This window comes from Trichoderma gamsii, assembly GCF_001481775.2.
Source record: "Trichoderma gamsii strain T6085 chromosome Unknown Scaffold_64.2, whole genome shotgun sequence".
NCBI classification, from domain to species: Eukaryota; Fungi; Ascomycota; class Sordariomycetes; order Hypocreales; family Hypocreaceae; genus Trichoderma; species Trichoderma gamsii.
The window spans coordinates 41,559-62,983 of NW_020171401.1; the positions used below are offsets into that span (position 1 = coordinate 41,559).

General features: G+C 46.6%; 7 protein-coding genes across 7 annotated transcripts; 5 read left to right on the top strand and 2 right to left on the bottom strand.

Moving 5' to 3' along the window:
- Positions 1-1,755: 1,755 nt before the first annotated feature.
- Positions 1,756-3,531, top strand: TGAM01_v210496 (hypothetical protein; the record flags this gene model as incomplete). The annotated part of the gene is made up of 3 exons (XM_018809585.1): positions 1,756-2,625; positions 2,681-2,794; positions 2,851-3,531. The coding sequence occupies 3 exons, from the start codon at positions 1,756-1,758 to the stop codon at positions 3,529-3,531; spliced, it is 1,665 nt and encodes a 554-aa protein (XP_018657188.1).
- An 824-nt stretch (positions 3,532-4,355) lies between these two features.
- TGAM01_v210497 (serine/threonine-protein kinase) lies at positions 4,356-4,826 on the bottom strand (the record flags this gene model as incomplete). Its single annotated transcript, XM_024550812.1, has 1 exon — positions 4,356-4,826. The coding sequence occupies one exon, from the start codon at positions 4,824-4,826 to the stop codon at positions 4,356-4,358; it is 471 nt and encodes a 156-aa protein (XP_024404441.1).
- Positions 4,827-6,808: 1,982 nt separating this feature from the next.
- TGAM01_v210498 (hypothetical protein) lies at positions 6,809-9,621 on the top strand (the record flags this gene model as incomplete). The annotated part of the gene is made up of 2 exons (XM_024550813.1): positions 6,809-7,815; positions 7,875-9,621. The coding sequence occupies 2 exons, from the start codon at positions 6,809-6,811 to the stop codon at positions 9,619-9,621; spliced, it is 2,754 nt and encodes a 917-aa protein (XP_024404442.1).
- Positions 9,622-10,501: 880 nt separating this feature from the next.
- TGAM01_v210499 (hypothetical protein) lies at positions 10,502-10,876 on the top strand (the record flags this gene model as incomplete). Its single annotated transcript, XM_018809587.1, has 2 exons — positions 10,502-10,600; positions 10,706-10,876. The coding sequence occupies 2 exons, from the start codon at positions 10,502-10,504 to the stop codon at positions 10,874-10,876; spliced, it is 270 nt and encodes an 89-aa protein (XP_018657190.1).
- An 826-nt stretch (positions 10,877-11,702) lies between these two features.
- On the top strand, positions 11,703-12,758 carry TGAM01_v210500 (hypothetical protein; the record flags this gene model as incomplete). Its single annotated transcript, XM_018809588.1, has 1 exon — positions 11,703-12,758. One exon carries the CDS (start codon positions 11,703-11,705, stop codon positions 12,756-12,758), a length of 1,056 nt encoding a protein of 351 aa, XP_018657191.1.
- A 51-nt stretch (positions 12,759-12,809) lies between these two features.
- On the top strand, positions 12,810-13,778 carry TGAM01_v210501 (hypothetical protein; the record flags this gene model as incomplete). Its single annotated transcript, XM_018809589.1, has 1 exon — positions 12,810-13,778. The coding sequence occupies one exon, from the start codon at positions 12,810-12,812 to the stop codon at positions 13,776-13,778; it is 969 nt and encodes a 322-aa protein (XP_018657192.1).
- A 2,769-nt stretch (positions 13,779-16,547) lies between these two features.
- TGAM01_v210502 (hypothetical protein) lies at positions 16,548-20,172 on the bottom strand (the record flags this gene model as incomplete). Its single annotated transcript, XM_024550814.1, has 4 exons — positions 16,548-16,981; positions 17,045-18,910; positions 18,971-20,080; positions 20,163-20,172. The coding sequence occupies 4 exons, from the start codon at positions 20,170-20,172 to the stop codon at positions 16,548-16,550; spliced, it is 3,420 nt and encodes a 1,139-aa protein (XP_024404443.1).
- Between the last annotated feature and the right edge of the window lie 1,253 nt (positions 20,173-21,425).

Here is a 21,425-nt window from a genome sequence, read left to right on the forward strand (position 1 = left end):
ATGAGAAGAGGTGTCAGTGGGATTGTCTGGTAATTAATCGGGGTATACTATTCCGGTTGTCGTCTCTATTAAATTCATATATTGTTTATGCTCTGGTTCTTCAGCCTTTCACTTTTACATTAATATATTGAGTGATTCTATCCCGTCTCTGAGCTGTCAGGCGACCCAGCCTAAGTAGCTCGTAAATACTGCCTTGACCCACTTTTCATGACAAGACTCTATGACTCACATTAGCTGTACAACCAGGCTACTAGACGAACCCCGGGGAGGAACGACCAATCATGGGAACGACTCACTTTGGGAAAGTGAGATGACAGTGAGCTCAAGTGAGCTTCATATTATATATATACTATTCTATACGGTCGCTTGAGGATAGTCTAGTCAATCGTTAATAGAACAAACAATCAAATTTCAGTAACCATGGTACGCTCTGTTCTACAATAACCACTGCGTTTCGTGACAAGATTGCTCAATACCGCATACGCCCCATCCTAGCTCTAGAAGCATAAATCTGCGAATCGACTACCCTACACCCGAAAGTATGGATCCGTGCCACGATAAGTGGGACAGTCCCTCCATATATGGTCTATTATGTTGGGTCGTCACATGGCCACTTATTGGAATCTCGATTAGGCTGTCTAGTTACGCAATGTAGTTCCCCATTTGTCTGCTTTGATTTGTTGCTCACAATTTCATCTTATCGTCTTCATCGTAGCTCATGGATCTATCTACACCGCGGAAGCGCATCCAATTGGGTAAGATCAGTCAGCTCAAATTTGTGACCTCCTTTTTTATCGATTTGCACATATAATCGAAAAATTTCTCGTTACCGGCTTCTGGCCTACCGGTATGCACGGCCCTCGTGACGCAATGGCTAAGCGTCTGGCAGGCCTTATGCGCGCTCATCGCATAAGGCAGTCGGTTCGAATCCGGCCGGGGCACCCTTTCCAGCTAATTTTTCCCATAAGACACAATCAATAAGCAAGCCTCGGCTTGTGAAGACACAACGCTTAGGTTATCCAGGTTATCCAGGTTATCCAGGTCCTACAGCAACAATAGGCTACCTAGCCTAAAGACAACACTAGGTTTTTCCCCTCCTAAGAGGGGTTTTTTCCCTTATGCCTAGCATAAAAATTTCTGAAACGTAGCGAACAGGGGTCAACACCTCCGGCTATTGGTTGATAAGCTTGCTGTCTAGCTAGGCCGGTCTCGAAGGAACAAGACCACGTGGAGGTGATTAAGACGGAAACTGGCTCCTACCGACCTATTGCCCTATAATGGGACGTGTGTATTTAGTTAACTAGATACTTATGGTCGTTAATATTACAACAACAACAACAACAACAACAACCGGTATGCACGAGCTGAGACATTAAGCGGAGATGTCTTAGAAACATTGCCATCGCCCCAGTTATTTGGAATCATACTGCATCCTTGCACCTGTATGCATAAGCCGAGACATTAAGCGGAGACGTTTGGAAAAATGCTCACCCCAGTTTTTGGAATCATACTGCAACCTTGCACCTGCCTAACAATCCTCCCGACTCCCGAAAAAATATATGCACCAAGAATATCCAACAAGACAATCGAGGGGAATAGCTCTGAGCCCTGGGCAGATATAACTCATAGGGGCAATGCTCACAACTTGCCTCATCTCTTCAACTGTTCAGAATCTTGTCTTATTTTCAGGTAGCAAATATTCTCTTGCCCGACTTTCTCAAGGAGAAAATAAAGGAAGATTTCGAAAAAGAAAAAATGAAATATGAATCGTTGGGTCTACTGGTCGGTGCAGCCTCAGGTCTTGTAGAGAGTCGTCAGGCTGCAAGACAATCGCCGCTAACGACAACTACTGCTGCTGCTGCCACTCCTTGGCCGTCGGTCTCGTACAAGACCGAACCTTTCACGAGCCCAGAGCTTGATGTCAACCAAACTGGGCCAACAGCACCCGGGCTGATCTGGTTTTCGCCTGCTCTTTTCTTCCCTCAGCAGGGTCTCGGAGCGCCTTCAACATCGGAGCTTACACCACTTATTGCTAGTCAGGACGGCGAAGTCGTCTTCCATGGGCCGAATTATCTGCCAGACGAGCCCGACTTCTTTGCGAACTTCAGGCCGCAATTCTTCAGCAATGGGACGCTATTATCCTACTACCTGGGCCATTTTGGACCGAATATGGAGCAGGCAGTGAGTCAAAGTCCCTTCCAATCGTTTAAGGGAAATAGCTGGGCTAAGCTGAATGTTCAATCTCAGCTCGGAAACGTAACTTTTATTGATTCTACATACACGGTGACAACTGTCATCTGCTTGGCAGATTATCCTACATTCATACCTGGTGCCACGGAGTCGGATTGCAAAGTCGACCTCCATGAGTCACGACGCTTGTCTGATGACAGATTCATAGTGACAACTCACAACTATACTCAGACGGATTTGTCCGCCGTTGGCGGTCCCCAAGATGGATGGGTAACAGACAGTCAGTTTCTGGTCGTAAATCCATTCACAGAGGAGATTTCGTTCAAGTGGTCCAGTCTCGAACATTTGGACAAGCTGCCCGTTAACGACTCTAGAATTCTCAGACAGAACCGAATGGGTCAAGAGCTTGGCATTTCGCCGGAGCTGGCATGGGATGTAAGTGGGCTTTCAAATTACCGATGTAGTACAACCCTTTAATTACAAGTCGCAGTACTTCCATATCAATGCTGTTGCTCCATTTGAAGATGGATACGTCATCTCAGCCCGCCATTTCTCAACCGTGGTCTTTATTGACAAGGATGGAGAGGTGACATACCGGTTGAATGTGAGCTTTGACAGATCCTTAAGACATGACCAGGGCATAATTAACATCTCCCCCAGGGCGAAATTGGACAGGATTTCTCTCTCCCCACAGACGCGCATTTCAGATACCAGCACGACGTTCTTGCCCATCGGGATGATGACGGGTCTATTATCGTAACTATGTTCGATAACGAAAATTACGATGTCCCGCCGCCCAGTCAAGACGTTGAGTCTTCAGCCCTAGAGCTGCGATTGAACACGAACGACATGACAGCTAAATTGGAACGGCGCTTATTCAGCAACGATACTGTTCGTGCTATCGGACTGGGGTCATGGCAGGACCAGCCCAATGGAAATGTCTTTGTTGGCGAAGCGACGTTCCCGGCACTGGCTGAGTTTGACCCAACTGGCGAACAAGTCTGGAACCTCCGCTATGGATTTGATAGTCCCGGGTCTTTCCGCGCCTACAAGTATACGGAATGGACTGGTAAGCCGGCAAATCCTCCCAAGGGAGTTGCTGAAGCTCTGGACAATGGTTCCATGGCCGTCTTTATGAGTTGGAATGGCGCCACGGAGGTTGTCAGCTGGGTTGTTAAAGCGCTGACAGACAATGGAATTTCTCTAAAACTTACAAATGTCCCAAAATCGGGTTTCGAAACAACGGCTATTGTTAATGCCACCACGTCACAGATGCTTCTTGCCGTCGCGCTGGGGGATGATGGCCAGGTATTGGGGACATCGGAACCGTTTACAGCCTAGAAGCCATATCTAGATTGTCGATTCGACTCTTTTGAGTCACCCGTGATGGGAAGAAGCGTTATTGTTCACGTTTGCCTCGCCCTCCCTGCTTCATGTGTTAGACGAGAGGGGCAGATTTGCCTACTAGACGTAACCAATCTGAGTACATAATTTGTCAAGGCGTGGCTGAAAGAATGGGTGGTGGAAAATAGAAGCTCATTAACACGGGTGGATCGGTAAGAGGAGATTGTAGATGAGCTATAAGTCCGTGTATGACAGGCACCCATTGTTTCTTCTTAGCGTGCTTCTTTTCCATTTTGACGATCAAATCCATTTCTTCTAATAGATCCTCATCCTCGGTAGTGTGAAAACCTGTATCCCTTTTGCCTAATCCAGCCACGTTCAAAACATTTGCCTATTACTCATAAAATTGAAAATCCTTCAAATCGTCGGCCAACCATATCCGGATTTATTCCAACGCCTCAAAGTCATTCTTAGGAACAGATTGAACCGTCTTATCCAACCCTTCATAAGTACGACCAATGCCTTCCAAATTCTCTTCCTCCTCCTGACAAGATCCAAAGTCAATAATTACTGGTACACTGCCGTTGAGCATAACATTGCTCGGATTAATGTCGTTGTAGACAATTCCTAGTTCATGAAGGTGCCGAACTCCATTCTCGACTCCTCCCAAGACGTGGAGATAGATTTTTAGGTCCTGTCGGTTTGCTCAAAACATTCTCTTCCAGTAATTTTGAGGGTTGGCAGCTTGCATCAAAGTTTAGTCGTACTTTGCAAAGCATTTGCTCATAATTTTGCCATCGGCAACTTGGCAACCAATGTATTCAGCAATATTGGAATGTGGGTTTTGTCGAAGAAGCTCGCAAATTGGCTGCCTCTCTGAGCACGCCGTCTGCAATGCAATTTGTTTGAGGCTCCTGATGATATCGATCGTAGGAGATCAACGAAGGCTGCTTGACAAAGATATTGCTCGGTAGAGGATCAGGAGCTCTGGAATAACTACTGGGAAAGAGAGGCATATAGGCAGAGACAGGAATTAGAACTTGTGAGAAGGATGCTCTCGCCTGAACTCTAATGGTGTCGTATAGCGAGCTTTCAAAAATCCGTGGTATACCGCCATCATCTCGATGGACTACGAGAGTGCCCATGAATTGGTACTCTCCGCCGACGTCTTCAAACGCTTTGTTGGTCTCGAGTACGTCCATCTTGGTGGTCTGTGAGCTGAGGATCGGTGTTGTAAACAGAGGTAAATATAGGCCGGTGAGAAAGTGAAGAACTGCCACCAGGCGATTCATTCGTTGTTCACCGCTTCAAAATGTAATAGTAGTTTTGCTGTAGTGGATGATGGAGTATGGTCCATGTGCAGGGCTGTATTCTGTTTACATTCTCAAGCCGGCTATGGCACCCTGCAGAGCAACAAAGCCCCCCCAAGAGCCCGCCGACTGCTGGTTTCTTTAGAATGGATGTTTATGATTGCAGAAACCTTAGTTATACTATGTGGTGTCATTATTTCGCTAAAAAGAGGCGACAAGAAGTCAGTACATCTTCAACCAGCTGAATCTGAGAAAGTATAATAAGTTGACAAATCATGGTGCAGCAAGTATTTGAGCTGAGAAGCTTGTTAGGATAAGTAGTGGTGCAATATGGAATTGCATGCAACCTTTGTATACCTGCTTAGGTAGGTCTCGTTCACGGATGGGCATGATGCCACAACAATATATCATAAAACTTCTTGGCCAGTTCTAATATACAATAATCCAGTGTAGGTCAACAAGGCAGCCAGTCTATATGTGAAGCAAAGTTGTCTACTTCTCAATTCTTATGTAGTAGCAGTAGCAGTAGTACCTTATAGTATATTTAGAGCGATGGATCAGAGAACTAGGGCGCTGGATACTATGGAACTTTTCCCAAAAGAAACATAAAAAAAGTCGCTGGTTTTCGCGCAGTAAAGGCCTCGGATTACGCGACATCTTGGCGATAGGATTTGCAACGTTCATTCATTGTGCTATTATCCAAGAGACTAAAGCGTAATTTCTTCCGAGGTTTTTGCTTCGAATTCAGCTGAGAGATCAGCCGCGTGACTTTAATAGTGGAGACGCAAAGGATGCTGTTTTTTTGAAGGGTTAATGTGGAGTTTGTCTTACGCAGAGACCGGACCTATCTGCGGGACAATCAACGTCACAGTTGCAGATGTTGTATGCATTATGACGGCGTTTAATACTCAGTATATAGTAATACGGAGCAAAGGCGCCACCTTCTTCTCAAAGCTTTGAAGCTTTTAACAAGCTTGTGCGATTGGAAAAGTACTACACGAGTGAAATCGGTGATATTTCGCAATGCCAATATATTTAGATGGTCACGGTACTTGTACCCAGCTAGCAGGCGGCAGTTCGTTCTCAGACAAAAATCACAGTGGCTACAGGCTTCTAGTCTCCCTAAAAAATGCCACATTAAGGGGTCAATCTGGTGGCGCTCAGCGGCTGCTCGACATCGGATCTAGCCGTGCAAGCAGGAAATTCTCCCCCGCCGGCAGCAGCCAGCAATCCACGATGCTCTGTAGATCTGCGCTGGAGACTCGCTGGAAGCACCATTTTGGCGGCTCGATGGCTTCTCTGCATCCGAGTCGGACCTGGGCCCGCGGACAAAATGCAGGAAGCCATAGAGGTCGTAGCAACTTCAGACACTGATCAGCATTGCATTTATCCAGACTGCCATTGTAACAGTATTTTACGATCTCCTTTGTGGTTATAATATAATGTCTACTCCATGAGCTCTGCCAGTTTGCTGTATTCCGAGGTCTGATCAGCGATCCCTGCTAGCGGCGTCCACGGACAAATAATTCACCAAGCGGTCTCGGCGATGGAATCACTGACTCTCAACTGCGTTGTGTAGAGTTCCAAGAGAAGGAGGTAGCATTTGGTCGGGCGTTGAGTGGGGTTGGCTCAGTTGGTGGCCCGGATTCGCCGTGGATAGTGGATGATACGTCATATAGGAATAGGCACGGGAAGCTTCCTCGGGATGTATGTTAGTGATAGGATCACACACGTTTTACACGCGAGAATATAATGTAAATATCCGGTCGAGGATGAAAAGGGGAGAAATACCACCAGAGCGGTCATTCCTATTATAACCATCTCTTTTACCAAGAGCAGCCAACTACAATCTTAATTTGGACATAGTCATCTCATACTTTATACAAAGAGCAGCAACTACATTCTACAAAGTGCAGCCCTAGATTCTATAAAATTCTCCTTTACAAAGAGCAACTACATCTAATATGGGTTCCGTCGCAACACTTGAAGAGACTCGCTGCATCATCAACATTATTGAGGATGATGCTGCGAGTGACCCCAACCGCCCCTTCGTCTTCGTACCCCGATCAACACAACCTCAAGACGGATGGGAGCCAGTCACATATAAACAGCTAACAAACGCTGTCAATCATGTTGCTCATACCATTGCACAAATGGTCGCTAACGACGCCCGTAAGGATGACTTCCCGACAGTTGGCTACATCGGCCCAAATGATGTGCGATATATCATCTTCATGCTGGCCTGTATGAAAGCAAAATGTCAACCCTTTCTACCATCTCCTCGAAACACCATTGAAGGCCAAGTCTCTCTCTTGAAGGCTACCGACTGCCGCTATTTTTGGTACGGAGAAGGATACTTGCCAGTTATCCAGAAGATTCTTGCACAGCGACAGCTGCAAATAACCCAAGTTCCTAGTGCCAAGGAATGGCTCGAAGCTACGTCTAATCCTTTCCTGTACAATTATTCGGCCCATGAGACTCGGTCACATCCATGGATCGCTCTTCATACCAGCGGATCAACTGGAATTCCTAAGCCTATAGTCATAAGCCAAGCGAATCTCCAGCTTCTTGGCAAGCTTCGCAATATCAGCGACCAGCACAATAATCCTTCTTTATACAATGCATGGGCTTCTCGGTCAACAAGAGTATTCAATCCTATGCCGTTATTTCATGCAGCGGGACTGGAAATGCTCATGATGCTCGCTGTCAATGACCAGATACCTTGTGCCTTGAACATACCGGAGAAGCCATTAAACGCCGAGCTGGTGTTGCAGTGCTTGTCTCATGCTGGAGTTGATGGAGCTCTTCTGCCCCCCTCGGTGATTGAGGATATTTCTTCCACTGAAGCTGGTATAAAAGCGTTAGGAAAGCTCGGCTTCATCTCCTTTGGAGGTGGCAGTCTGTCCGGGCCAGTGGGCGACAAGCTCGTGGACAATGGAGCATACATAATAAACGTTTATGGAGCCAGCGAGTAAGTTTATCACTCAATCTAACTTGTTAAGCTAATAGTCGTTAACCAATAATCTCTAGGACCTTCCCTCTGGCTCTACAAGAGCAGACAAACCCCCGCCTTTGGCAGTATTTCGTGTTCAACCCCGAACTTATAGGAGCCGAAATGATTCCAACAGCGTGGGAGGGGGTTTATGGGTTCAAAATACGTCGCAACCCACGTGACGCTTGTCTCCAATCTGTCTTTAACAACTTTCCAGAAAAGAATGAATTCCTTACCGGAGACTTGTTCCAGGCTCACGAATCCTTGCCCAACAACTTCAAGTACTATGGGCGAGGAGATGATGTCATCGTCTTCTCAAACGGAGAGAAGCTGAATCCAGTGACCATAGAGGACATAGTCGTTGCTCATCCAGCTCTTAAGCACGTCCTGGTTGTCGGACAGCAAAAGTTCCAGCCAGCCATCATATTGGACCCGAAGAACCCCTTAAAGAGCGACGCAGAGGCAGAAGCCCTGATTAACGATGTCTGGCCTCTCATTGAGCAAGCTAATAAGCAAACAGTTGCGCACGGTCGTATTGTTCGACAGCTGGTAGCCATTTCGGACCCCAACCTGCCGTTTTTGCTGGCCGGCAAAGGCACTGTGCAAAGGACTCAAACCGTCCATTTGTATAAAGACTACATCGACAGTATCTACCTGCAAGCAGACGCTGTTGTGAACAATGTAAATTTAGATCTCAGCAGCCAGCAAGCTTTGGTGTTATCTATCAGAGAGCTGCTGCAAGACAAGCTTGGCGTTGAACAGCTTGAGCAAAATACGGACTTTTTTAGTCACGGAGTCGACTCATTACAGGTTATTACCATGGCTAAAATGCTGCAAGAGGGGCTTGAAAAGTTAGGGATTGAGTTCGATCCTAACATTATCGCAACTCGCTCCATCTATGCCAACCCTTCAATCGAGCTTCTTTCCAGCTACATCTTCCGATCAATATCCAAATCTGATGGAGAGAGTGGCGACTCAGCCGAGGCAGAGTTTAGTGCCCAGCAAGTTAAAGCCATGGAGGATATTGTCGCCAAATATACCAGTAATCTCCCGGAACGCAATGATGCCCAAAAAGACCCAAATGAAAATGCCCAAACAGTCATCTTGACAGGCTCAACAGGCTCTTTAGGTAGCTATATGCTAGACCAGCTTATCAACTCACCTCGCGTGAGCAAAGTGTACGCACTCAACCGCGGTGCTGATGGAGGTCGTTCCAGGCAAGAGGATATCAATGCGAACCGTACTTTGACCAAAGATTTCTCAAAAGTCGAATTTTTGGGCTCAGACCTATCAAAGCCTAATTTCGGGCTTGATCCTGCGAAGTATGCAGAAATGCTGTCTTCGGTGGACAGAATAGTCCACAACGCTTGGCCAGTCAATTTCAATATGCCAATCGCTTCCTTTGAGCCATTCATCCGCGGGGTCCGCCATTTTGTTGAATTTGCTGGCGCTTCGCCCAAGAAAGCTGCTGTAGTGTTCGTATCAAGTATAGGCACCGCAAATAATTGGACTTCTAGTGAGCCTGTGCCTGAGAGGCGACTTGATGATCCAAACTTGGCAGAAATGGGATATGGGTTGTCGAAACTCGCAGGCAGCTTCATCCTGGACGCCGCGGCGGCACAGTCAGGCTTAGCCACGGTGTCTGTGAGAGTCGGGCAAATTGCTGGTCCGAACAAAGGGGCGGGTGTCTGGAATCCGCATGAGTTTGTACCAAGCTTGATTGCTAGCTCAGTTTATCTCGGAGTCCTTCCAAGCCATCTAGGTCCATTTCAAAATGTTGACTAGGTCCCGACAGAAGACGTTTCTGGAATCATCCTTGATGTGGCTGGAATAACAAAATCAGCTCCCATTGCTGAGATTATGGTTATTTCCACGCGCAGAACCCGGCAAAAGTGCAATGGTCTGAAGTAGCCAGCTTTCTGAAAGAATTTTATGGTGGACGCATTAGAGAGTTCTCAAGCCTAAGCGAATGGGTTGCGCTCTTGGAAGCCAGCGCTTCTGACGAACAAAATCTGGATAAAAACCCCGCCGTCAAACTTCTCGACACTTATCGCGGGTTCAGAGAAAAGGAGGCAGCCGGAGAGGCGCCTGTTGTGTTTGACATGAAGAGAACAATCTCTAAAAGCTTAACCGCCGCAGCATTGAAGCCTATTGATACAGAGCTGTTACGAAAGTGGTGCACTGCATGGAACATTTAAGGGCGAGTGCAATTAGGCAGCGAAAAGTATTCTCTATGTTAATGTGTGGCTTATCATCAAGTTCAGTTGTTCATATTTAGAACCTGAATAGAAGTACACAATTCGAATGCAAAACCCTTCATCAAGGCTGCAATGAAGATCAAGTGATTAGCCTAGAAGATAGAGCCATATCCATTCGCCAATCTTGATTATGGCAACTGTACAGTACTCCTAGCGCAAGTCTCTATCAACCACATCTTCTAAAATCGTCTTATTCCTGGCTTCAGCAGCTTCGCGCGCCATTTTAAGTGTCCCGGTGTCTCTTTCTGTGTTTCGCGTAACCCACCACGTAAGAGGAGTGACCAGCATACACAGAGCGACCAAGGCCATAGCCACAGCAAACAGTACTGTGTAATGAGGAGTGTATTTGCTTCTGAAGATCTTATTTCGCGTTATAGGATTTAGTCTCTTGGAACATTTTGACCACAATGGGTCCAGCGGTGCCAATCTCGCACAGCATTGATGGCAATATCGCTGGCAAAGATGCCACAATCCTCCAGGGTGATGTCCGTTACAACTCGCCCAATGTCAATGATGCAAAATGCCTCACGGACTTACGTACAACGGACCCCCGCGACGACAAAACTCGCATTGAGGCCAAAGGGCGGCCTATTTAAGATTCATACCGCTAGATCCTCGACCATAGCGATTTCCGACAATGGCGCGACGACGAACGCAGCCGCCTGCTCTGGATCAAGGGCGATCCCGGCAAGGGCAAGACGATGTTGCTCTGCGGTATTGTGAATGAATTAAGCCCCCAAATGAGATTAGAGGACCAGAAAGCCAACACACTTCCATCCTAATTCTTCTGTCAAGCCGCCGACAAGCGCATCAACAGCGCTACGACCGTCCTGCGAGGCTTCATCTACCTGGTTGTGGAGCAGCAGCCGCTGCTCGTCTCCCACATATAAAAAAGTATAAACATGGGGTTGAGGTGCTTTTGAAAGATGTAAAAGCATGGTCCGCATTATCGGAGATATTCTCGAATATCTTAGAAGTTGCAAGCCTGGAGCGGACTTATGTGATCATCGACGCATTTGACGAATGCGTGATCGACCTACCAAAGCTACTCGACTTTATCAGCACGAAGTCCGCCCTCTTTTCTCGGGTTGAATGAATAATGTCCAGCCGCAACTGGCCAGCTATTCAGGAACTACTTGATTCTGCCACTCAGCATATGAGGCTGTGTCTAGAGCTCAACGAAAAGTCCATCTCTGCAGCCGTCAATGCGTATACCGAGCACCAAGTCCAACAGTTAGCGAAGAACAGGAGATACGATGCCTAGAAAAAATTATACTGTTCAGCACCACTTATCCTCTAATTCTAATGACACCTTCCTCTAGGTAGCCTTAGTCTGTCAGAACCTAGGCCACTACTGCAAAGGAAATCAAACTGAATACCTTTTAAGTTTAATTAGAGTGGGGTTTAAGGGTTAGGGTTTTCCACTTTAAATTCTTCAGACTGATTTCCGGGCCAGGGTCAGAGTCGAGGTCAGAGTCGAGGTCAGAGTATAATTCAAAGCATAGATTAGAGCAACACATTAAGGCATAAGAAAAAGGATAGAAAAATAAAAAGATAAAAAAGGCTGTAGCAGTTTACTACAATAGTCTATCTAAAACCAAAGAAATAATGGATAAGCTTATTCAAATAAACGGAACTTATAATCTAGTGATTTGTCTTGAGTGCAAACGTGCATTAACGCCGGGCAATGGAGCAATCGATCATCTGCGAAACAAGCATCAAGCTTCAGGTACTATTCTACAGAGTATCAAAGACTGCTTGGCTTTAGGACAGGCGAACGATCCAAAGACCATCCAACTACCGGAAAATGGTGGGCCACGGCAACCAGTAATCCCGGTTGAGGATGGGTTCAAGTGCAGAGCATGCCCGTTCATCACCACGTCTGAAAAAATAGCCAACACCCACTGGAGAAGTGCAGCGCATAAGCTAGAAGGTCGTCGTTACCCGCAAGTCCGTGTTCAGTCATGGATGAGTGGAAAATTCGCAAGATACTGGACAGTGGGCAGTACAGGGTATGACCCGGCCATTGATATTGACGCACGGGATAAAGCAGGCAACGAGAGAAGTCTAAGCATGCTAGAGCGAAACCTGCGGACGGGAGTGAAGCGAATGCATGAGTCCAACGAGCAGTGGCAGCGGGCCGGACAGGCGCAACGAGGTGCAGACTACGACAACGAGTTCGTCAAGGACATGCGTTGGGTCGAGTTTACCGAAGGAAAGGATCGGGCTGCGATTGCGGCAGCCACGAGATGGGTTAATGCCAAGGCGATGAACGAGTCCGCGCAAGAAGCACAGCAAGAAGCTGCTGAGCAGACGACGCGACTTACGATGCTCTGCGACAGTGTCAAGCGTGAAATCAAGCGATGCGAGCCACGCATATATGCCGTTCCCAAGCCCATCCGACAACGGCTACACGGGATTGAAGAAGGCAAAAGCAACCCGATACCGTTCAAGATGAGCGACGATCCCGATACGCTACGAAAATACGGCATCGTATGCCAACGATATATTTGTTTCTGCTGGCGAGCGTACCGACTTGGAAGTGAAGAGGTAGCAAACAAGCTTGGGATGCGGTTCACGGATGAGCAATGGGGCTTGCTATGCGACATGAATCACGCATTAAGAGGCATTGACGATGGTGAATCCCACAGCAGCGAAGGCTAAGATGAGTATGACAGCGATATGGATGGCTGCATACGAAGCAGTCAACCCAATATGGCACAGCCACCCGACTACGACGAACTGGATAGGATCATGTTTTCGTTCATCATGGCATCCATCAGGACAAAAGTTGGCGGCGCCATGTACACAAACGCATTGGTGTGCTTCTTTGCGGCCACGGCCATCAGGGCAGGCGGAGATGGATTTCAACCCGCCAGGGTGTTTACGGGAACGGTGGCGGCAATGCTATGGATCTTACGACTTGTTTTTCTAGAGCACTCTTTCCAAGACATGCCGCGGGATATAGAGGATATCCCGGTGGAAAAGATGGAGTGGTTCACAGAGCAGCACGCCAAGTGGCTGTGTGTCGACGGCTTCACGGTGGTTGGGACCATGATCAGATGGATGGCATATGGCAAAGGGCATCGAAACAAGACTCTGGCTTCGCCAAGCGTGCGATGGACGGATGACTACGAGACGCTCATACATAACGGGGATCGCGTACGCATCCACGAGTTTCAGCGAGCAGCTTACCGAGTCAAGCTGCGCGTCGATCACGTCATGGGAATATTGTTCGGGAGCCAGTGGTCGACTATTGGGCCCAACATCGATCTGCAGAGCATCCAAGATGACATGACATATCTTGGGTTCGGACAATCATTCGCCACGAACAAGGCCAACGCATGGCTTCGCAGTGGTCCGGAGCTAGCCATCAAAGCCGCACAGTCGATGCTCTTCGACACAAGGACGAACTCGTGGAAGAGCAAAGGGGTTACGACGTGGCTAGGTAACCTGCGGGCTTTGAAAGGACTGCTCGCGGTCGTATGTCACGTCTGGAGCGGAATGCCCGGGCGTGGACCGGAGCTGAGCACAATGAGGCACTGCGATGGGTTACAAGTGATGCGAAATTGTTTCGTGTATGACGGGTCGATCATGATCGCGACTGATCGCGACAAGGCAAAGTCGATCCGTGACATGGGACGCAAGTGGGAATTTACCTTATACCTAAGTATAATAGTATAGGCCAGGATATTACACTAGGATGTTATACTAGGCCTTAAATAAGCCTAATTAAAGGCCTTTATACTTTCCTTTTTTACCTCTTCTTACTCAATATGATTTAACCCTTTATATTATTAATACCTTATATAATAGTATATATTATTTTATAATACTATAATTTCTTTTATTTTTAAAGATATTTGACCATTTTATTAGTTTAATACAGGCACTTAAGCTTTTACTTATTTTTTTTCCTTTATTACTTTTATTTCTTCTTTAAGCTGTTACGACCCAACGCATCGTAACGGTACGTACCACGGATTAGGAACGGACCGAAGGACCAATCAAACGAAAGTCGACACAGGCCGCTGTCGACCTTGAGCGACCTACGAAACAAGTCGACGAAAGCCGACGTCGACCTTGGTCGACCTCACGGAACGACTTACTATATAAGACGCTCAAGATACACTCATTAGATAGCTTAGATAGTCAGTCGTTAACAACACAATAGTACCAGATACAGGTCATACTCTATCTACCAACTACGTGACTACGCAACGTGCTCAATAACGGATATCCTATCCCATCTGCCAACATAGACATACGCATCTATCCCTTGGGAGTTCCCTACCCTATAACGATAACTTAGGATCTAGGGACCGGATCGTCACATTAATACACTTATCTAATAAGCTAAATAAGCTATTGAAATTATATATAAGTTTACTTCTCTATACTTATTTAAATAACTTAAATAGCTAATTATTAATATAAAATTAAAATTATAATATGCTTTATACTACTTACTCTCTAGTAACATTTATTTACCATTACTTACATTACCTATTAAATTTCCTAACCGCTCCGCTAACATAAACCTAAAACAGTACTTTAGGTTTATCTCTTAGAATTCTCTCATATTGTAACGATCCGTTATACCGTTGAGCCAAACAGGGCAAAAGATTAGGCCAATAATCACTATTGTAGCAATTACTGTAACGGAACCAGCGTTTTATAAGGGATCTATCTGTCACAGTGAACTACGTTGTGACACATATTACTAACTATCTAGCGTACGGTCCGTCACAGCAAGCGAGGTCAGCGGAACGGACGACTTTAGCGCATTATTAATAGCATTCATGCCGGTTGATACAGCTGGTTTGGGTACCCTTTTCACATTTTGAGTATATCTAATCCAAGATATATTAGTTCTAATGGCTTCTTGGCGTTAGTGACTTTCCCTATCCCTGTTATTCTATCCTATCATTCCGCATAAAGCCTGGTAATAGATTAAAATAACCTTATAACTAACTGTTAATTTTTTTTTGAAAAAAATCCGCTAATATTACTAAGCTATTGATTTTAGGAGGCTATGGTTATGTTATTGCTTTATATAATGTCACGGCCTGGTTCACCGTAACAGATAGATCCCTTATAAGACGCTGGTTCCGTTACAGTAATTGCTACAATAGTGATTATTGGCCTAATCTTTTGCCCTGTTTGGCTTAACGGTATAACGGATCGTTACATATAAGGTCCTAGGAAAACTGCGGTTCCTTTATTAAAATTACTACCTATAATAATAGCAACATTGGCTATTTTTTCTTTTTAAATAAACTAAGACAGTAATTATAATATCAATTCGCTATTATAATTAATGTTTAGCGGAATCCAATACACGCTTAATGTAAGGTTTTATAAGGGATAGTTCGCAGGCAGGCCAGACTATTGCTTAAGGTATTACAGCCTACAGTTGCTGTAATATTATCATACATTCCTTAATAGCTTTATTACAGCTATTCGGGATTATTAACTATACAATTAGCTAAATTATTTTCATTATACTTAAAGTCTTTCCAGCTTACTTAAAGCTCCCAGCAGACTTACGCTCTCCATTATTGCTTAACAGAACAGTTAAGCAGTCTTCTCCAAAAGTAAGTCCATTAATAAGACTACCATTAATAAAAGAAAGTGGGAATCTATTATACCTTAGGCAAGAGTTAGATTGCCTGTTGCATTTCTTATGCCAGACTAAGATTAGTTATATAATAGAGACTGTTATAGACAAAGGTCTTTAACAGGCGCTTTTGCATATAAAATACCATAAAATGCTCTTTAGTTAAAGAACGGTATTTTCAGTCCTGATTATATCCTATTAATAGTATAGGCAGTAGGCGAAGACGCAGCAAGGACTGTTAAGGCATGTCCTATAAGATAGTAAGCTGTAAATAACATGGTGAGATCTTGTCCCAGGCGGGAAGGGACCACAATTGCTTAGCAATATTGAAGTTAAGGAGTCTTTGGCATTTTATAACTACAACTATGATCTAGATACATTCTTTGATAATTTCATTCCAACTGTCTCATAGGCAATGATTGAGTGTGTTTTTCTCAGCTCTCTCCGTGGCGGATTGAATTCCCGACGAGAACAAAATTCCCCGCATCTCCCCTTCTTGTCGCAACTCCCCGCTGTTTCAATACACCCTAATGTTAATCGGAAAGCTTCTTGAGTTACTATTTTGTTAAATCAAGAGGTCGCGAGCTGATTGGCCTAAATCTGTTGTGCACAGTCCGTAGGGAGATGATTCGCGTATCGCGATTAGCAAACCCTTTTGACCAACTTACACATTAGCTTTGGGCGAAGACAATCAAGAAGGAGAAGCTTGAGTCATTCTTATGCAACACAGATAGATACCTTCAGAAAATTACAACAAGTTTTGAATAGTGATTTTACGATCTGTCTCACATGTTACTATATAAAGAATGTAAATCGGGAAACATGGTAAATCTTCAAGCAACAGAAATCTGAGGTGGCGCCATCAGCAGAGTCCCCAAATTTTCGACCAGGCGAGTTGGTGTTGCTGTTGTAAATGACGTAGTCCAACCTAGACCCTTGCCAAGTATATCTACTATCTCTGCTCGGGGGGCGACTGGAGTCTCATCCCAGATCTTCTTGACTTTGTTGTAGCGATCGTCTTCTTTAGAAGCGTAAAAGGCCGAGTCGGCAGGCTTGAGACCTTTGAACTCGGGGGTTTCCTTTTCGATAAACACAGCCATCTTCATGGCCTCAATTGCGTCAAAGGTTCCAATAGCGTCATCGGCAAGCTTCGGTTTCGGAGGCTTGATATTCAAACCCATGATCCTAGGAAGAGTGCCCTTTTTGCCATCCAGGAGCGTGCCAATATCGTTTTTACCCGTCTCGCGCGGATTCTCTGATGCTTTGTCTAGGTAGCGTTAGCAAAAATTACGCGTTGGTAGATATTCTGGATAAGAGATGATGAACTAACATTCTCCCCAAAGCGCCGAGGGCACTTCTTTTATGATTGGCGTGACTCGCCAGTTCTCATCCGTCGGCTTGTCATCCTCCGCCAAAAGCTCTGCCTTGGGCTTCACAGGCAAGATATCTACTGTCAAGGTTGACAAAATGTTGCTAGAAATCTGCATAGGCTTTGCGTAAAGGAGATAGTCCCCGTTCTTATCCCACTCTGGCAAATCTGGATTCTCTCCAAATTCCTGTGGCCGGCTGACCTTGGCGTAGGTCAAGGCAAATCGAACATCAATGGCTAGCACAAACTCGTCAGCTTTGACATTCCACACCGTCTTCTCTTCGGTGGCGGCTGCCTTGTCCTTGTTGTCGTCTTGAACCAATCCTCCCCGACAAGTAAAGACGTGCGGTGAATCCTTGCCGGTATTTGGTGCGGCCGCACCAGCATGTGCGACAGACATGAATGACGCGGCGAGGCTTTCCGGCTTGCCTGACACCAGCGCCATGTCGTAGAACTGCTTGAGATTAGGAGGGTTGTCTTTCTTGACGTCTGGACCAAAGTTGACTGTAAAGGACACAACCCAGAAATCGACCTTGACACGACCACGCAGCGGCGGGCCCATCAGATCCAACTGAGCCCCAACTTCCGCTGAAACGGTAAAGCTGGTGATGAGCAGATCTACCTTGCAGCTGATTCCGACACTTACGCCTACTTGGCCCCAGAAGTCGAAAGGCAAGAAGTTGATGAGGAAGTCGGCCCAGGCAGCAAACCACGCTCTGAGAGGACCGGCCGTCAGAGTCGCCTGTAATCGCCCGCCGGCCATGCAGCATTTCGGCGTGATGGCGAGATATGCTTCTCCCACGATGCTGATGTTAGAACCTACCTTCCAATGGATGCCCAGTCTTGGTGGATTGGGATAGTAGTCAGGGCGTTTGAAAGAGCGGTGATAGCCTCCGATGGTAAACACCCACTCTCCGCTGCGCTCTGGCACTTTGTCGTTGAACCAGTAGTATAGAGCAAAGCCACCTGTCAGGCTGCAGCTGGGGTCGAAGATATACGAGCTCGGGGCGAGCTGCATCTCTGCTTTGAAGACTCCAGCACCAAAGTCGACAACCGCCAGAATGCCCAGCTCAACGTGGGCCATGGTCCGCGATTCTTTGTTCTTGGGGATGTTGGCCACGCCCACGCCAAAGATGCCAAGCGTGATGCTGGGATTCCAGGCCACGACGAAGACGGCGTCAATGTCCAGCATCTGGACGGCGCTGACTCTGAGGCCTGCAGCGAGCCACATCGCCCCTTGACGAACAGTGAAGGAGCCTGTACCGTCGATAGAAACCAGCTTGCCGAGATAAGTGAGCAAATCATCGCTCATGTCAGATCCTTGGAGGAACGGGAATTGGGTAACTGTTTCCACGGTTGGGACCTTGATCTCACTGTTGTATCCAAAGCCTCCCGTGATGCCGGAGATTTCGGCGAACTCGAGTTCGATGAGGGGCCCAACCAGCTTGGCAAACACAAAGGCTGTTTCGTACGGTCCGCCATCCTTTGATAGCTTGACTTTTCCATACAAACCACCAGCGACGAACTGATACGGCTCAAGGCTAATGACGATACCTCCGGCGAAATATTCCATGCCTCCCGCCTTCTTGTGCACGAAGATGCCGCCTATGCGAATAGGGGGCTGGTCGAACGCAACGGCCAGGCCGGATAAATCGAACTTGACGTTGTCAATTGTCAAGTCTCGTAGAGTCTTATTCTTCAAATCAATGCCAATAGCGGCCTCAATGAAGGTGAAGCCAATGGGGCCCAGCCTAAACGTTGCGTCCAGGATGACAGAGAGAACATTGTCCTCGAATCTAAGGCCGATGTTGCTAATTGATATGGCGCCTGTTGATGGTGAGCATCTAGAAAATAAAATGGACAAAGAACCTCCTTGTCATTGCTTACCTATTACCTTCTTGCACGCCGCCATCGCCGACTTGCCTTTGCCGCCCTTTGCTCCTCCATCTCCGCGGCCAGCGAGTACTGCCAGGCCAGATTGTTGCTGTTGCTTCTTCTTTCGCCCCAGGGTATAGTCCAGGATTGCGGTTTTCTCATTTGCCTTTTTGGCGAGAACCATGAAATGAGACCCTGCAGCCAACACCACATCTGTAGGCTTTCGGCTCTCAGGCTTACGAGTGTCTCTGTAGAAGAGCCAATCTGCAGACGGACTGTCGCTACCTTCGATTCCTTTGTTGATGCGCTTGACTTCGTCCTCTGTCAATCCGACCTCTTTGCCAATCTGCTTCTGGCTCTTTTTGTCTTGGACCCAGAGATAGACGATCTCGTCAAACGGTTGAGGGAGCTCACCTAGAGTGTCTACCTTGAGCGTTGGCAGCTCACCTATGGCAACTCTGAACACACGTTTGGGGGGGTCCGTAGAGTTCTGCGAGAGGTCGCGGTGGTGGACAAAATTGACCTGGAAGCTGCCCAGACTCACAGACGCCTCAAACAAGATGTAGCTGTCCTCCCGGTTCTCATTGGCCGCAGCGGGCTTGGAGTTTTTCTTGCTCATCTTCACGCAGATGATGTTGATGATCTTGTCGCCCGAGCCCTTGATTATGGGCAGGTTGCGAATGAAGTCTGGCAGCTCCTCTACATCATCGCCGTTGTTCCCAGCAAGGCTATCAATAATGTCACCGAGCAAGAGATTCTTACCCCCTAATGCTTCTGCGGTGAGCCAAGCAGCGACTGACCATCCGTTCTGGTCGTACGTGTAAGCCATAGAGAGCGCGACTTTATCGAGAATCATCTTGCCCGACAACTTGAAGCTGCTGCCTTTGCCGTCAGAGCTGTAATTGTATACCAGATCCAGCTCCGCGAGCTTGTAATGCCCGAGGACGGCAACAACATCATCTTGGGCGTTTGGGTCTAGGAGCCCGTAGAGAGCGCCAAAATTGAGAGCCTCAACCGAAGCTTTGAGTGTCCATTTCTTCGTAGTGGCTGATTTTTTGGGTTTCAAGTCCTTCTCGCCATTGCCTTGAATCGCCTTGCAGGCATTGTTATCCATTGTGTTAACTATACAAACTTAGTATTGACGCTTAGATACCGCGATCTCACAATGGTTCTCAAGAGGCTGGTGAGGGGGATGGCCAACTACCTGAGTCCATGCCTAGGCAATCACCTCCTCCTTGAACAAGCAAGGCATAGCAAGATTTTGCATTGGCCGCATCACGAAGAAGAAAGTCACAGCCAATAGTAGAGGTCAACCCGAACCAGAAGTGATGAGCTCGATGTCGCAGCTGGTGCTGAGGAGACGCTACCAAACCCGGCGCTGCATGTGCATTACTAGTGTGGCTGATACGGACACTCCGTCTCACACATTCTAAAGGGTATGCAATATCAAGCTATTGTCTCTAAGCGATCTTCTCAAACTAGAATACCCATACACCCTCGGTTTTATGGGTGGCGCCGAAGCCGCGAGACCGCAGAGTGTGGCCAGGCGGGTTGCATCAGGCACAGGAGGCCTTGTGGTCTGCGAATAGCTGTCATTATCCGCTCCAATGTCTTGAACAATAAAAGATGAATTTGATTGACCTAATGGAGCTTCCACTTTGTTAGAAAAGCTGATTAAGAGCGGCCTGATTTGGCAGTGAAGCAAGCCATATTTGTCAAAGTTGATCTATAGCAACCTAAGATGAAAAGTTTCCGAGGACAGAGTTTGCAGCTTAATTACAAACTTTATCACTTATAAGTTTCAGTCTTTAACAAAATAGTAAAATAAATATCGCTTTGGGCTGTAGATAGCATTTTTGTCAGGACCATGGAAGTTCTTCTTTAGACCGGGCGGACCTAGGTTTTTTCTTATTATTCCTCAGCATTCTTCACGACATGATACTCAAGCGACCCTAAGATGGTGGCAATATCATCCTCATCATTTGCTTTTCCCAAATTTAGTGTCGTAGATGTCTCCAAAACTAGAGAGAAATTCGCCGAGTCTCCCCACCCAAAAGATGCTTCTAACCAAACTCTGTCAAAGTTGATCCGCGGAACAACTTGGCTCGGGTCAGTAGAGCTTGTTGACACAATGCCTGCGCCTATGTAGAACGTTGATTGTGAGAGGTTAATAGTAACCTCATTCAGCGACGTGGGAATGTTAGTGGGGATAGAGTCAATGGTCTCCCCAGCGATGAGATATGGCAAATTGATGTACTCGGCTGGATTCATCGTGATTGGTATTATGTCGTTGAATGATTCGTAGTCTGGCTGGAGTTTGCGCAATTTATCATTATTGAACTCTGATATCATTAGTATTCAGGTAAAGAAGATGTAACGCAACAGGATGCCATGACTCACTATTCCAGAGTCTCCCTGAAAGAGAGCCCAGTGTGCCCAAACTACGGGTCCAGCTATAGGATACCAA